The 17,958-nt window shown below is 39.4% G+C and overlaps 1 protein-coding gene across 3 annotated transcripts in view; it reads left to right on the top strand.

Annotated features, from left to right (window-relative positions):
- Positions 1–17,958, top strand: part of LOC140469210 (uncharacterized) — a 380,785-nt gene that overhangs the window by 299,045 nt on the left and 63,782 nt on the right. For all 3 annotated transcript variants that reach the window (XM_072565525.1, XM_072565524.1, XM_072565526.1), the window contains 6 exons: positions 125–178; positions 1,760–1,813; positions 4,263–4,316; positions 8,444–8,497; positions 8,986–9,030; positions 15,300–15,344. In XM_072565525.1, coding sequence (XP_072421626.1) covers positions 125–178; positions 1,760–1,813; positions 4,263–4,316; positions 8,444–8,497; positions 8,986–9,030; positions 15,300–15,344 — 306 coding nt within the window. The remainder of the gene's footprint in view (positions 1–124; positions 179–1,759; positions 1,814–4,262; positions 4,317–8,443; positions 8,498–8,985; positions 9,031–15,299; positions 15,345–17,958) is intronic.

The raw sequence follows: 17,958 nt of genomic DNA, 5'->3' as shown, positions 1-17,958 counted from the left end.
TTGGATGATCAGCAGATTGGGCTCAGCAGGATTAATGTTATATGTCGTGTGCAGCAAATGTTCTTTAAAACCAAATATGCAAATATATGCATATATTTTTTAAAAATATATATATCATTCACAGGGGCCTCCCGGGCACCCAGGATCTGATGGAATTCCTGGTCAAACAGGAGGAAGGGTAAGTTTAGCAGTTGTATATATTAGCACAATTATAGTGCTGGACAAAAATGCAAATGGATTAAGGGTTGCACTATGGTGTTATTATGTTCACTGCAGTAGGAATAAAAAAGATTGATGAGAGATTTCATACATTCATTCCTGGGTTAACACATAAACTTGATTATGTATGTGTCCTTTCTTTACTGTTGAACCAAGGAAATGTGGCTACTATATATGTTAGTCTCTTCAAACTGGAATGGCACTATTTTAAAACAATAATCCCTATCTTAATTCTGAGTAAACTTTAATACATTCTTATCCATTGTGGACAACTATATACCTATTCATAACCTGTAAAAAGTGGCTTTTATACATTGCTATTAGTTTGTAGAAGTGTTTTGTTTTTGACAATATTTTGCTCTTTTGGAGAAATTGGTACATTTCATGTCTCATCCCCAAGGTTGCATCTTTGAACAAATTAATTGTTAGATTGAACTGTAGCTTTGTCTTCCTCTCTCCTCTTGCTTCTTGCCACTTCTCTGGCTGGTTGTTATTAGGTTAGGGTAAATATTATAATGCATCATGAGGGTTTTCAATCTTGAGGGTGGTTCTGGTGCAGTGACAGCGTCCCTATCTCTGAGTCAGTAGGCCCAGGTTCAATATATCTATAAACTAATTGTAAAATATCTTCAAATATGTACAATGGAATATGCATTGTCTGATTTGACTCTGAGCCACATTGAGTTACTAGGTAGCATTTTTTTAAAATTGAAAACAGTAAGTATGCTAAAGCTTGGTCTTTGTTGAATTTGTATTAGGGCTTTAAGGCAGGACCTCTATGCTTGTGTCAGTGGCAGGGTCTCTATGTTTGGGTTGGCTTGCATTAGGAGCAGTACCGAAGCCTGTGATTTCTCTCCCTGCTGCTGTAGAAGTAGTAAATATCCCCGACCAAAAAGTCTACCATTGCAATTTTAATGTCCTTTCAACCTGCTTCCCTGGTTCACTTTAGCTGATGTTGTACATTGCACATTGCAACATAATTAATCATCTGCTTACTAATCAAAGTACCACTGAAGACAGGAAGTCCCTGGGTTACAAACGAGTTCCATTTTTAAGTCTGTTCGTAAGTCGAATTTGTATGTAAGTCAGAACAGTTATGTACTGTTCACATCTAGTGTCAATTAGTCAAATGTTTGTCTTAGTATATAGCATATATTTAACTAAAACATCTTAAATATAATAATACAGTAATAATAATGTGTTGAGCATCCACCCGTTCGTTAGTACGAACCGTTACATGTAACTCGATTTTTAAAAGTAATAGGCTTTACGGAGTTCAGTTTTTAAGTACGGGGATTTGTAAGTTGGAGAAAGCCTGTAAAAGTAGCCTATTGTTCTGAGTTAGCCAACTCTCAAAGCGTATTGATATTATAGATGTCACAAGTCCTTCTTGGATTGAGATGGAGCCCTATCTGCTTCTTTGTTATGAATTGGGTTTCTTAAATTACAATAGGTGGGAGAGACACGGTGCATTTTTAAACTAGAGATTTGTAACATTGATTAATAATATGAATGATGATTTATTGTTTTATATTTCTAGGGTCCCCCTGGTAAACCTGGGCTCTCAGGACCGCAAGGACCTGTAGGCATGTATGTAAGTGAGAAGCAAAACTCGTTGTCACATACAAATTAGTAAAAGATCCTTTAGCCAAAACAATTATGCATTCCACAGTATTTGCTTTATGTATATTTATCTCAATTTTTGCTACATCAGTAATAAAGGAGATGTTTTGAGATTGTTTCTGAATGGCATTGTAAAGTGCCTCATGAATAAGACTTGCTCTGTTGTCAAACACAATAACCACGAGATAAATGTTTCCACTCTATTATGCCTCTTTTAAATCCTATGGTTATTCCACTGAAAATGATTGAGATGGTTATGCAGACCAACAATTATTGATCGAAGATGGAGTAGGTGTTCTGCACATAACTTTGAAGGAGTAGGTGGGGAATCTATAGGACAGGAGGCTACTGTTCATTTTGTGGGGATTAACAAACAGAGCAATCCTACTCCCTTTCACCTGACAAACCTGGAAATTCTTGCAGTGATTTTTCAGTGCCGTACATCAGCCTCATTCTTCAAGACTCCAATTAAAATTGAATCGTAGTATGTTTGGTGTAATCGAACCCAAATTTGCATCAATTCATGTGCATTTGCATGGCTCCCCAACTGCTGTAGGCAAGTACCCTACCTGCCTGGATAAGCCTGCAGTTAGAATCAGAAGTGACATGAATGAGATCCAAGTTGGTAAATTACCCCCTTAAATGCCGATCCACCTCTACTGGGTGAATACCGATTTACTTGTTTGTGTACAAAAATAACAATGGCAGAAGAATGTTCAACTGGCTGGACATCTTGCTGTCTTCAAATACTGCAATAGAATTTTTAATATCCACTGAAACAGAGAAGAGGAGACCTCCATTAAATAATCAATATAGTGGGTGATATCTCCAAAGATATTGCACTCTTTCATTACTGCACTATGATATCTGTCCAGATTATTTATAGCTCTGATGCATCACAGTGCAATTGCATTAGGTTATTTGATTTGGCAATTTAATTTTCACATATATAAATTTAACCTAAATAATATTCCATGGTACAATATCCTCTGTTTGATATACAGCTGATCCTCTCATTGTTTTCATGATACATACCTGATATAATTTACGATAGGAGCAAAACAGGTAATATGCACACATGTGACATATTTCATGGTTGCGATCCCAACTGTATATCACACAAAGCATCATTAAAGAGATATTATTTGTAAAGCAGAAAGTCATATTAAAATTGCTATTACAGCATTAATTTGCTAAATGCCTTGTAAATTACGTATTCTATCCATTAGAGTGCATTACGGGTTTATTCCAATCAGGAAAATGATTATACAGAACCAGCTGCACAGAGAAAATTAAGAAGCCTTGAGGAAGATTAAAACTCAGAAGAAGTTTTAAATGCCCACAGTTGAAGCTGAAATGAGAAACAAAATGGGAGCTGGATAAATAATTGGTTCATGTTGGGAATGGGTTTCAACATAAGGGGGTCATTATAGATTGAGATGATGAATTACTTCATGGATGGTAGCCATTTATATGCTATCAGGGTACAAGGTTTTATCAGAACAGAATTCCAGATTTTGGTAGAAGTCTGGGAATAGATATTCTGAATTTTGATCTTTGAAAATTGAGAAGTATTTATGCAGGATATTCCCTCGTAATATTAAATGAGTGAGTTAAGGTCATTGAGAGAGAGTCATTATACAAGATATATGCATATCAACAGAAGAAATGGTCTTTTCTCAACACTACAAGATATGCCATAGTGACTCACTAAGGATTCTTTTACAGCACCTCCACGCCTATTATCCAGAACATCAAGGATAACAGTTGTCACCTGCAACTTCCCCATCAACTCAGATTTCATACTGATGTATATAATGTTTACTGAGCTGCATTGTTGTTCCCTCACTGTTGCTAGGTCAAAATTCTGGACCTCCCTCCCTAACACCTGGCTATGGGTGAACCTACACTATAAGGACTACAGAAGCTCACATGGTTCAACACTATATTGGGTTGGCCAATAAATGCCAGGGACACCCCATACCATGAACGAATACTTTTTAAAAGTCCATGCTTGTTAACTTTACAAGATTTTGAAGTAAACTTCAAATTTTAATGTCCCCCAATTGAGTCTGGGAAGTATGCAAAAATATGAAGTATGCATATTATTTACAATTAAACAGCTTTCACTGCCTTCAGTAAACCAATGTTTTTGAAATAACTGAGATTCTATGAGAGTTAAATAATTCATTCTAATGTATTCTCTAAATAAGCAGATGTGTTTACTCATTGCTTCCTGAGGTGTTGTTTTCAAATTCTGGTAGAGTACACTGGATTTCTTTATGTAACGTGATTGTGATGCATAGTTTTAATTAATTTGATATTCATGTTTTCACTGATCAATACAGAATGTTAATACACTCGTCTGCTAAGACAGAGAGCAGAATTTTGTGTGATTGAAGTGTTCTTTGTTGCCATAGGGATTCCCTGGCCCTTTGGGTTTGCGAGGAAGGTCAGGATCAAGGGGAGGCAAGGTACTAAAGGCTCTTCCTGTTTGTAAAGACGTTTGCTGCACACACTATACCTTAATAGTGGTCTACAATCTAAGCAACAGCTGTTGAAAGTTTACTTCTTGAAAATAATTGTGCCTCCCCTAACAATCTTTCGGTTATCATTAGTGCTGACCATTACTTTCTTCATTCCTATATAATTCCTCTGTCTTTATGTCTCTAGTCTGTGCTCCATGTTAACTTTCTGCTTGTTCCTACTGTGAACCATAATCCAGAACGGAGCTCCATTATCACTCATCCATGGTATACCCCGGCTATCAATCTACCATTTATCCTTCCGCTGAATAACCAAGAGTGTCTTAAAGAGAAGGTATAGATGGATAAATCCACAATTCCCAGATTGCTCATAAACAATATGTAACATGCTGGCAGTTAATTATGTCATCTGTGTCACACAGCTTTATTATCAATGCCTTGTTCCTGTGATACTCGGAAGTTTTCAATCTTAAGTTTTATTTTTCATAATCTGTCCCTTGACAGCTGTCCTCTGTTTATCCAGAAGTTGTGCTATTTTCTTTTACATTTGAATTTCCTATTTTTAACTCTACATGTGTAATCTATTAATATAAAAGATTTTTGTGTTAAAATTGAAGTATAGTCTGTTTCATTGAAATGTTGAAGCTGTGCCTGTAATTAGAATTATTGTTTTCAACATCTGATAATGTGAAATTAAATTACATTTCAAATAAAATAGAATTTTCCTGAGTAATATTACGAAGTGCTAGGTGGGAGATCAATCTGTTTCATGTCTCTGAGTTCTGAGAGGAGAATATTCTTGATTTTGATTATTTTCATTGTATTGATAGCACTGCTGCTTTTAATTTTAAAAAATGTAAGCATATATAGAGGAAGTTTTCTGTCTACTCTCTGTCTTGCCTAGCATTAGGAAACAGCTTCTGTCTTTGGTTGAGTTAGTGACTTTCTTACTGAAAGATGAAGTCTCTTTGATCAGTGTATTTCAGGAAAATAACTTTGCTACATTTGTTAGACAATTTTAAATTAATATAAGCTTCTGGACTCAGGTTCCTGCTTGGTTACACAAAATTAGCCAAGTTAACACACAAAAAAAAATCAAATAATTTCAATGGCAGTTTAAGTCCAACACAAATTGAGTTTGCACAACCTTTTCTTATTTTCAGCTTTATAAATAAAGCTGAAGATGGTTGCCACTCTTATTTTTCCTTCTTGTATATTGATACAGTTATTTTCTAAACTGAGTATTAATATTTTAACTGCTGTGACATTTTAAGAGATTTATATGCCAGTGAGTCAGAAACTAAGATGCAAATGATGTGACCAACTGCCGTGTATAGTCTAGCAAGGAGCAAACTGCCAAGATATTACAGACATAGTTATCTGGACCACAATTTGTGGCCTAAATTGTTAATAAATCCATTTGAGCTTTATTAAGTAAACTGGATCCACATTACTCAATCTGTGTGACTGATGAATAACATGACGTAAACCCAACTGTGTTGATTTCTGGAAGATTTTATGAATTGTGAAAGCTGCAAATAAATTCCACTTCGCAAAACTGGGATAATTTTGAGCACAAAGGTAAAAACAATGACTGCAGATGCTGGAAACCAGATTCTGGATTAGTAGTGCTGGAAGAGCACAGCAGTTCAGGCAGCATCCAAGGAGCTTCGAAATCGACGTTTCGGGCAAAAGCCCTTCATCAGGAATAAAGGCAGTGAGCCTGAAGCGTGGAGAGATAAGACAGAGGGGCGTGGGGGTGGGGAGAGAGTAGCATGGAGTACATAGAGTGGGGAAAGGGATGAAGGTGATAGGTCAGGGAGGAGAGGGTGGAGTGGATAGATGGAAAAGGAGGTAGGTAGGTAGGACAAGTCCGGACAAGTCATGGGGACAGTTACTGAGCTGGAAGTTTAGAACTAGGGTGAGGTGGGGGAAGGGGAAATGAGGAAACTGTTGAAGTCCACATTGATGCCCTGGGGTTGAAGTGTTCCGAGGTGGAAGATGAGGCGTTCTTCCTCCAGGCGTCTGGTGGTGAGGGAGTGGCGGAGGAGGCCCAGGACCTCCATGTCCTCGGCAGAGTGGGAGGAGGAGTTGAAATGTTGGGCTACGGGGCAGTGTGGTTGATTGGTGCCGGTGTTCCGGAGATGTTCCCTAAAGCGCTCTGCTAGGTGGCGCCCAGTCTCCCCAATGTAGACGAGACCGCATCGGGAGCAACGGATACAATAAATGATATTGGTGGATGTGCAAGCAAAACTTTGATGGATGTGGAAGGTTCCTTTAGGGCCTTGGATAGAGGTGAGGGAGGAGGTGTGGGCACAGGTTTTACAGTTCCTGCGGTGGCAGGGGAAAGTGCCAGGATTAGAGGGTGGGTTGTTTGGGGGCGTGGACCTGACCAGGTAGTCGCGGAGGGAACGGTCTTTGTGGAAGGCGGAAAGGGGTGGGGAGGGAAATATATCCCTGGGAGTGGGGTCTGTTTGGAGGTGGCGGAAATGTCGGCGGATGATTTGGTTTATGCGAAGGTTGGTAGGGTGGAAGGTGAGCACCAGGGGCGTTCTGCCCTTGTTACGGTTGGAGGGGTGGGGTCTGAGGGCGGAGGTGCGGGATGTAGACGAGATGCGTTGGAGGGCATCTTTAACCACGTGGGAAGGGAAATTGCGGTCTCTAAAGAAGGAGGCCATCTGGTGTGTCCTGTGGTGGAACTGGTCCTCCTGGGAGCAGATCCGGCGGAGGTGGCAGAATTGGGAATACGGGTTGGCATTTTTGCAAGAGGTAGGGTGGGAAGAGGTGTAATCCAGGTAGCTGTGGGAGTCGGTGGGTTTGTAAAAAATGTCAGTGTCAAGTCGGTTATCATTAATGGAGATGGAGAGGTCCAGGAAGGGGAGGGAGGTATCACAGATGGTCCAGGTAAATTTAAGATGCTTTAGGGAGCATCTCCAGGGCACCTGCACCAATCAACCACACTGCCCCGTAGCCCAACATTTCAACTCCTCCTCCCACTCTGCCGAGGACATGGAGGTCCTGGGCCTCCTTCACCGCCGCTCCCTCACCACCAAACGCCTGGAGGAAGAATGCCTCATCTTCCGCCTCGGAACACTTCAACCCCAGGGCATCAATGTGGACTTCAACAGTTTCCTCATTTCCCCTTCCCCCACCTCACCGTAGTTCTAAACTTCCAGCTCAGTAACTGTCCCCATGACTTGTCCGGGTTTGTCCTACCTGCCTATCTCCTTTTCCACCTATCCACTCCACCCTCTCCTCCTTGACCTATCACCTTCATCCCCTCCCCCACTCACCAATTGTACTCTATGCTACTCTCTCCCCACCCCCACCCTCCTCTAGCTTATCTCTCCACGCTTCAGGCTCACTGCCCTTTATTCCTGATGAAGGGCTTTTGCCTGAAACGTCGATTTCGAAGTTCCTTGGATGCTGCCTGAACTGCTGTGCTCTTCCAGCACCACTAATCCAGAATTTTGAGCACAGTTTGTGCCCAGAGTCATGAAAGACGAAACTCTATTTCCTGCTGCTCTAACTGTGTCTGCAGTTTGGGAATATAATTTGCAAGAGGGTAGCTTCTTGTTGGGCAGGGGTCATCGTTTGAAAGTTCCTTTCACATCAGCAGGTGTGACATTCAGTGGGTCTCTTTCTTTCAGTAGCCACTTGATTTACATCTGTCGGCATTTTTGGCTGTATCAGTCCTTGTTTGTAAAATGCATTTGAAATTGCAAATCAAAAAGTTTCTGAGGAGAAATATAATTTATGACATGCAATGATGTGTTGATATAAAGTTCTTGACTAAAATAGATAAATATTCTTGATTCAACATAATTGAACAAATGTTTTTTTTTCTCCTTGGCAGTTTATCTGCTGTCCTTTTTCTGGGTAGGGAAAATAAAGAAGTTAGACTGGTATTGAATTATGTTGGAGAATTCGTGGGACACTATCTTGACCAACACAGAATGATAAAACCTTGTTTGTCAATAAATGTTGGTAACAAACCTAATTTGCCTGCTACATTTAGTGCTTACAATTAACCCTGTTCCATGTAATTTTATGACTGTGTATAAGAATGTTATTCCCATATGTTTGTCCATTAACTGTGCAATAACTAATTTTAGGGAGAACCAGGTAAAAGGGGACAACTGGGACAATCCGGAAAACAAGGTCTAAAAGTAAGTAAGACCGAAACAAGTATTGTTCATTGCAATATTTTGTGTGAATTACTATACTAAACTAATGAAATTTGTGTTAAAGACTGTCAGTCTCTGGTATCTAATAAAAGTTAAAACAGACAATAGTGTGTTGGAGCACTATTGTACTGCACTGTAGCACATTGGAAATTGCAGTTGGTATTTGACAGTAGTTTGTCCTGACAAACTATTAAGATGGTATTTAGACCTGCAAAATTGAGAATTGTGCAAAGGCCCAGTGTCTCCTGATAGGAGAGAAATTGAAGATAAATGAAGAGAAGTGAGCAGTGCTTTGTAATAGCTAACAAAATATACTATAAGCTTTGTATGTTATAAGCTTCTCCTCATTGCTCATTCTTCCTGTAATATGAAATACATGAAAAGAGATGACAGGAAACTTTGGATATTGCTTTGAATAGGATCGAAGCTCTTGGAACTAATACTTTTATCTAAATTGAACTATTTTTCAGGGTCCATGTGGCAAGCCTGGTGAGCGAGGGCCTCCTGGACCACTAGTAGGTTTGCAGTTCTCTTCAATTACCAGAAATAGTGGTGTCCTTCTCATTGTATGACAAAGAATATCTTGTTTTCATTTTAATGTAGGAACTCATTTTTCTATTATTTACATTAGATGAGTTTCATGAATTCTTTTTGTGTGTTATTGAGGTACTCTTGTAATTTAAAGGTTTTATTGTCATGGAGATGGTTCCATGTTCAAACCTCAGGCCCAGTTATCCTTTAATGAATTTCTGCCCTCATTTGAATGAGTTCCACCACTTCTGTTGTCAAGCGGTGAGAGACCTGGATATATGCAAACTTCATTATGGTATGACATGTAGACAGAGCTATTAATAAGGCATACAGTATTCGAGGCTTCATTAGTTCACTTTTATACGTGACACTGGGATTTGGACCTCAGCTGAAACACTGTGTACAATTCTGGGGATCCCATTTAGGAACAATGTAAATGAAGATAGATTGGAGAAGCTGGGACTGTTTTACTTGGAGAGCAGAAAGCAAAGGGGAAGTTTGATCAAAGTTTTCAAAATCATGAGCGTTATGGACTGAATAGATAGGGAGAAACTGATCTGAATCTAAACAGGTTGTGGCCCACAAAGCACAATTTTAAAATGCTTTGCAAAAGAAGCACAAATGAGGTGAGTAGTTGGGGTATGAAAGTGCTACTTGGAAGTGTGATGGAGTCAGGTTCAAGTGAGGCATTCAAGAAATCATTTAAATAGAATAAGCATTCAGGGTTACAGGGAAAATGCAGGAGATTGACAATAAATCAAAATGCTCAGAGAGCCGGTGCAGACACAAAGGGCCAAATGGCCTCCTTCTACTCTGTAACAATACGCCGATTCTGTTATTTTGCAGCTACTATTTATCTGTCTTTGTTTAATTAAACTTCACTTTTATTCAATTAAGCAAGCTTAGAACATTGAACAATACAGTGCAGAACAGACCCTTCGGCCCTCGATGTTACGTCAACCTGTGAACTATTCTCAGATCGTCCCCCTACACTATCCCAAAGTCATCCATGTGCTTATCTAAGGATTGTTTAAACCTCCCTAATGTGGCTGAGTTGATACATTAGCAGGCAGTGCATTCCACGTCCTTACAGCTCTCTGAGTAAAGAACCTGCCTCTGACATCTGTCCTAAATCTATCACCCCTCAATTTGTAGTTATGCCCCTTCGTACATGCTGACATCATCATCCTAATCCTCTGATCATCTTGTATGTCTCTATTAAATCCCCTCTTAGCCTTCTTCTTGCCAATGAGATCAGGTTCAAGTCTCTCTCTTTGATGATTGTGATCAGGTGTTTGCAAAGTGCCCCTTTTTCCTGACTGGAGGAAACAGAGAATAGATTTTCTAATCAACCTGTTCAGAGATGTTATTAGACACCTCTGGAGCTGGTGGGATTCAAACACTTCATTGTTTTACTAAACTAGACGCTAACAACAGTTTTTTTATAAATACCCCTGGATTGCCAGTCAAGGTTGGTAACTACTTCATCATGTTGTTCAGGTACTTTGCTCCCATTACCCACCCTTTGGTATATCATCAATCCTGGCAATATTTCAATGTACCATATCATAAATACTTGAAGGGACGAAAGGAGTAATATATCAAAGTGATAACACACCTAGAAATGGCCCAACAATACAGGAGCACGAGCATGCACGACATTCATGATGTTTAAAAGCATTGCAAAATGTAGGCCTGAAGCTGAATAAAAGGTGTTCATTTGCAAGGACAACATTTACTTTCTTGGGCTATGTCATTGAATTTATGGTAGATCGTGAGAAGATAAAAGGGAATAAGCAAATATCCATGAACAAGGAGTGTCACTGATGTTCAGTACTTTCTAAGAATCATTGACCAGATCGAGAAATTCTTTCCAAATTTGGTGACAGTTATACAATTCCGAAGGGATCCTTTGTGAAAAGTTCAAACAGTGGCTTTGGATGTTGAGCAGACCATTGCATTTTGGAAGATGGAAGCGAAATTCCGTTCTTCAGATGAGCACATTGAAATCCCAGGTTGCACATAATGATAGCCAAAGCTGCATCTTCCTCATGATTGAGCACATTTCTCAGCTCAGTTCAGGATGATAGTGAATGGAAGCCAGTCTACTTCACCAAAACAACACAATGCAATACTGAAAGAAGCTTTAGCAGTAGCCACAAAGATATGAACATTTCTCAGATAACCTAATGGTTGAAGTTTCAAGTTGAGACAGACCATAAATCATTGATTAATTATTAAATTCCATGGAGTTAGTTAAAATGTCTCAAAAATGCCAGAATTTTGGATTCAAATGAAAGAAAAACAATGCAGGTCCTGGAGATCTGAATTATAAACAGCTGGAGAAACTCAGCAGTTCTGGCTCCATTTGAGACAGAGACAGAGTTAACATTTCAAATTTAGAATAATTCTTCTGCCAGACCAGCTGAGTTCCTCCAGCACTTTCAGTTGTTTTATTAATTTGAGGTTTAGACTCAGATGAGAGTGTCAGCACAACAGTCTGCACACCAGGAACAATGCAAATCACAACTGGTGCTTGGTCTGGAGTTGCAGTAGATAAACCTGAAGGAGTTGAGGATTGAGTACTTACTGCAAAGGTGGAAACATGTTTCTCAGTCATGATTAATTTTTCATCAGCTTTTATTTTGAAGATGTTACAGGAAGTTCAAGAAGACATTGGTTAGGCCACTCTTAGAATATTGTGTACCATTCTGGTCTCCCTCCTATCAGAAGAATGCTGTGAAATTTGAAAGGGTCAGAAAAAAATTGCAAGGATGTGGCCAGGGTTGGAGAGGCGGAATAGGCTGGGGCTGTTTTCCCTGGAGTGTTGGAGGCTGAGGGGTGACCTTATTGCGGTTTATAAAATCATGACGGACGTGCAGAGGGTAAATAGACAAGGTATTTTCCCTGGGGGGGAGTCCAGAACTAGAGGGTATAGGATTCTCTGGCAAACTAGGGAGGAGATTACAGAGTCTTTGGCTTTGATCTTTATGTCATCATTGTTTTCAGGAATAAACTGGAGGGTAGCAAATGTCAAGAAGGGGAGTAGAGATAATCCTGGTGATTATAGACAAGTGAGCCTTACTTTGGTTGTAGGTAAGTGTTGAAAAGGATTATAATCATCTAGAAAATAATAATTTGCTTAGCGATAGTCAGCACAGTTTGTGAAGGATAGATTCTGCCTCACAAACCTTATTAAGTTCTTTGAGAAGGTGACCAAACAGGTGAATGAGGGTAAAGCAGTTGATGTGGTGTATATGGATTTCAGTAAGGCATTTGATAACTTTCCCTATGGTAGGCTATTGCAGAAAATATGGAGGAATGGGATTGAGGGTGATTTGGTGGTTTAGTTGGAAGAAGAAAAGGGTGGTGCTTGATGGGAAATGTTCATCCTGTAGTTCAATTACTAATGGTGTACCACAAGGATCTGTTTTGGGGCTACTGCTATTTGTCATTTTTATAAATGACCTGAATGAGGGCATAGAAGGATGGATTAGTAAATTTGGGGATGACACTAAAGTTGGTGAAGTTGTGGTCAGTGCAGAAGATGTTGCTGTTTCAGAGGGACACAGATAAGTTGCAGAGCTGGGCTGAGAGGTGGCAAATGGAGTCTAATGCAGAAAAATGTGAGGTGATTCACTTTGGAAGGAGTAACACAAATACGGAGTATTGGGTTAATGGTAAGATTCTTGGTAGTGTGAATGAGCAGACAGATTTCGGTGTTCATGTGCATAGATCCCTAAAAGTTGCCACCCAGGTTCATAGAGTTGTTAAGAAGGCATATGGTCTCTTAGCTTTTATTGGTAGAGGGATTGAGTTTTGAAGCCATGAGGTCATGTTATAGCTGGTCAAAACCCTGGTGTGGCCGTACTTGGAGTATTGCGTACAGTTCTGGTCGCTGCATTATAGGAAGTTTGTGGAAGCATTGGAAAGTGTTCAGAGGAGATTTACCAGGATGTTGCCGAGTATGGAGGGAAGGTCTTATGAGGAAAGGCTGAGGGACTTGAGGCTGTTTTCGTTAGAGAGAAAAAGGTTAAGAGGTAATTTAATAGAGACATACATGATGATCAGTGGATTAGTTAGAGTGGACAGTGAGAGCCTTTTTCCTCCGATGGTGAGGGCTAGCACGATGAGACATAGCTTTAAGTTGAGGGCTGATAGATATAAGATAGATATCAGAAGTAGTTTCTTTAATCAGAGAGTAGTAAGGGCATGGACTGCCCTGCTTGCAACAGTAGTAGACTCGCCAACTTTAAGGGCCTTTAAATGGTCATTGGATAAATATATGGATGGAAATGGAATAGTGTAGGTTAGATGAGCTTCAGGTCAGTTTCACAGGTTGGTGCAACATCGAGGGCCGAAGGGCCTATACTGTGTTATATTGTTTTATGTTCTATGTTCTATCTCATCCTGCATACCTGTGTAAACAGTAGTTAAACTCCAATGAAGTCCTTATACTTAGGCAGATGTTGGCAAAGTTTGGGAGCAGATTGACTCCACTTTCAGGCTACAACATGGTAAGTAAGGCTTCACCAGACGAAGGGGCCGTGCTCCAAAGGCTTGTCATCTTAAATAAGTCTGTTGGACTACAATCTGGTGTCATGTGTCTTCTGACTTTGTCCACCTCAATTGTATCGCCAGTACCTCGACATCTTGATCATGGTAGATTACAATTCCTAGTCGATAGAAGTTACTCACTACCATAGTTGAGACAGTGATCAAAACACTAAATCTTTTCCCCACAGGAGTTCCCAGATGAGATTGTTTCAGGTAATGATCTGCAGTTAACAGCTGAAGGCTTTAAGAGATTAACAGCACGGTCAGGAATCAATCCTGTCACTAGTTCTTGTTTTTGTCCACGGGTCAACAGAGAAGCCAAGACGGTGATAAAAACCTGAAATTGTTAATGGTCAAAAACAGTGATAGTGATTTTGATTTATTGAACCACAAATAAATAGGTTTTGAGTAATGGATATTCACCAACAAAGTTACTTATGGACAGAATGTTGAAAGCAGAAACTCCTTTACTACAAAAGAAATTCAAATCAAATATCACATCTCCGGACCACAAGAAAGTGAGATAAATTCAGAATAACCACAAGAAGAAAGAAAAGAATTGATGTAATTCCAGGCACAAAGTGAAGACCTTATGAGCTTTGGCATCAGGCTAGAAATTTTGGATCAGCTAGAGGTCAGCAAACACTGTCTTCGGTAATCTTAAACTTGTTAGAAGTGATGGCAGTGGTAGTAGATGATGATATTGTTATTAATTTAAATACATTGTTGGTATAATGTTAACATAAATGTTGAGAAAAAATTGTCAGGGAATAGAGTACAATGAGAATATTTATACACTGATGTGTACACTGATGTGATATCAGCAACCACATGCTATTAAGACTCTAAGAAGAAATAGCTGAATAACGAAATAACTACTACGGAGCTATAGCACAAAGATCAATATTCTGTATGACAGCATGTAAATAAAAGAGGTTATTGGGATTTCAGAGAGCCAGATGATAGTCCCTCTTAGATAAGGCAGAGGTAGTTAGCCACACTCAGAGTAGGGGCACCAACCTCCAACAAGTTTAAGATCAAGCCTTAATGCCCAAAGCTCATGTGAGGCAGAATCTATATGGACTAATCAACTAAGGATTCTATACTTAGTGATGGATCAATCCATGTTAAAACACCCCATTTTTGTACTGCCAAATGTCCAATGCATGTAGCCAGAAATGCCAATATAATAAATGACCTGGAAGGAAGCACACACTATTGACTTGATCAATTTCATACATTATGGTAGAATGTAATTTTACCTTCACACTTCTTTTACATGTTTTCCTATTTATCACATTTTTGCTCCTTCTGTGCTTTGTATAGCCGTTTGGCTGGGATGGCATACGAGATACCAGCTCTCCTTCTATGCTCTGATAATTTTTTGATTACTAATGAGAGGGAATACTGGTGATCAGCAGAAACTTTTCCTTTGTTGTCTCTCCTCTTACCTTTAAGGTGGTTCACCTTCACATTTTCATTTTAAGAAAGAACAATGAAGAGCTTTTTGTTGCAAATTCCTGTTCTACCATTCTTTGACTCTTCAACTTCAAGAATAATGTACCACCTCAGTAGCAAGATGCATTTTATTTTGCAGGAAATCAAATTGTCAGTTCAAGTGAGACATTTTTTATTCACTCTGTTCTTATTGAAAATTATGATGTTCTATTTGAAATAATTTTCTTTGCATTTTCAGGGCAGAATGGGAGATCCAGGCCCTAAAGGATTAAAGGGGCTTCCTGTAAGTCATCTCGACATAATTTGCAGTTATGAAGTGGATATATATTAACCTTAGTATTTTATACTCGTCAGTGTGCCCTTTATCTGTTAAAGTAATACCAATTCCACAGTTAAGGAGTCTGCATTATTTCATTAGAATTTGCATTTTATTGCTGTCATCAAAACTCGAAAGTGCTCCCTACTCAATTAACTATTTGAAATGCAAAAGCTGCAATTAGTTAGGCAAACTTGGTAGCCCATCTGATACCAGCAGAGGGCCACGTCTTTATACTGAAGTGAATAAACAAATGATCTGCTTTAGTTGATGTTGGTAAGGCTGCTCTGAAAATAGCATCATGGAATCTTTAAACTTGCTGCCAGAAAAGTTCTGCCTTAATTACATCTAATTTGAAAGATCAATGATCTTTTATGCTCAGCACCACACTGTTTTTTGACAATGTACGCAGGTCCTGAACTAAACTTCGAATCTTAACCTGTCTGACCCAGAGATGAAAGTGCTACAAATGAGTTAAAGGGGAATGGCATTTCTGTCACTTTATTGTTATGGTTGTCACTTGAACACTGAGCAATTTAGATCTGCCTGTATGCAGACAAGACTAGGGGAGGTAGTGATGTTGGTGGTAATATCACTGAAGTAGCATGGTGAGATTTGAATTCAATACGAACCTGGAATAAAGAGTTTGCCTAATGTCAATCATGTAACCTCTCTCATTTGTCAGATTACCCAGGTGATTCACTAATGCCCTTTAGGGAAAGAAATCTGCCATGCTTCCTTATCTGGACTCATAACAATGTAGCCGACTCTTCACTGCCCTCTCGGCAAGTAATGCTGCTCAGATGCTGCCTGACCTGCTGTGCTTTTCCAGCACCACATTTTTCAACTCTGACCCTCCAGCAATTCAGTCCTCACTTTCTTCTAGGCATTTACGTGTGGGCAATAAAATGTTGGCCTAGAAAATGATACCTACATCCAATGAATAAAAAATGTGCCTTTAAAGTACAGGAAATAAAATGACAAATGAAAAAAATAAACTATGAACATAGAAACTTATGGTTGCAGTTGGGTATACTTAAATGCATGTACCTGTCTCTATTTGTTGTAGCTGTTTTGTAACCATAAAGTGATATGTCAGTAGTTCTGTGAATTGCGAACAGTGGCACTTTGCAAGCATCGTTGTTGGGAGACATAATATTTTGCAGTCATGCAAAAAAACATTGATTAACGTCAAACCATGGTTGAGAGAATCGGAATTCACTTCTAAAACTGGAAATCAAATATTGTCAGTAAACCATGAAACTGTCAGATTGCCAATGGATGGATTGGAAAGAAGACTGAGGGGAAATTTAATTGAGGTGCCAAGATAGAGTTCATAGAAATGACCTATTTCCTTGAGCAGAGAAGTCAACAAGAAGGGGACATAGATCGAAAAAGAATTGATAGAAAGAGCTGAGGAGTAATTATTCCACAAACGATGGTACTGAGAATCAGGAACTTACTGCCTGATAGGATAATAAAGGCAGCATATTTCAGTGAATTTGCAAACTATTTCAAAGGGTCCACTGCTTTTTGTCATTTATACAAATAATATTGAACATGGGGATACAGTTAGTAAGTTTGCAGATGACACCAAAATTGGAGGTGTAGTGAACAGTGAAGAAAGTTACCTCAGAGTACAATGGGATCTTGATCAGATGGGACAATTGGCCGAGGAGTGCAGATGGTGTTTAATTTAGATAAAAGTAAGGTGCTGCATTTTGGAAAGGCAATACAGGGCAGGACTTATACACTTAATGGTAAGGTTCTGGGGAGTGTTGCTGAACAAAGAGACCTTGGATACCTTGCAGGTTCATAATTCCTTGGAAGTAGAGTCGCAGGTAGATAGGATAGTGAAGAGGGCATTTGGTATGCTTTCCTTTCTTGGTCAATGCATTGAGTGTAGTAGTTGAGACATCATGCTATGGCTGTGCAGGACATTGGTTGAGCCCCTTTTGAAATACTGCATGAAATTCTCCCTGCTATAGGAGAGATGTTTTGAAACTTGAAAGAGTTCAGAAAAGATTTACAAGGATATTGCCAGGGTTGGAAGGTTTGAGCTATAGGAAAAGGCTGACTAGGCTGGGGTTATTTTCCCTGACGTGACAAAGGCTGAGGGTGACCTTTTGTGGTTTTGTAAAATCATGATGGGCATGGATAGGGTAAATCGACAAGGTATTTTCCTGGGGTAAGGGAGTCCAAAACTAGAGGGCATAGGTTTAGGGTGAGACGGGAAAAAATTAAAAGGGACCTAAGAGGCAACTTTTTCAAGCAGTGTGTGGTGTGTGTATGGCATGAGCTGCCAGGAGAAGTGGTGGAGGCTGGAACAATTATAACGTTTAAAAAACATCTTGATTGGTATATGAATAGGAAGGATTTAGAGTGAAATGGGCCAAGTGCTGGCAAATAGGACTAGATTTATTTTGGATATCTGGTCAGCATAGACAAATTGGACCAAAGGGTCTGTTTCCGTGCTGTACATCTCTATGACTCTATGGCTGTAAAATGTGCTTGAAGTGCCCTTACCCTAACAGTATAGACAAAGAGTTAAAAAGGGGGATTGGAATGGGTGGTTCTTCCA

This window comes from Chiloscyllium punctatum, chromosome 49 (assembly GCF_047496795.1).
Source record: "Chiloscyllium punctatum isolate Juve2018m chromosome 49, sChiPun1.3, whole genome shotgun sequence".
Classification (NCBI taxonomy): Eukaryota; Metazoa; Chordata; class Chondrichthyes; order Orectolobiformes; family Hemiscylliidae; genus Chiloscyllium; species Chiloscyllium punctatum.
This window is presented reverse-complemented; position numbering and strand designations above follow the sequence as displayed.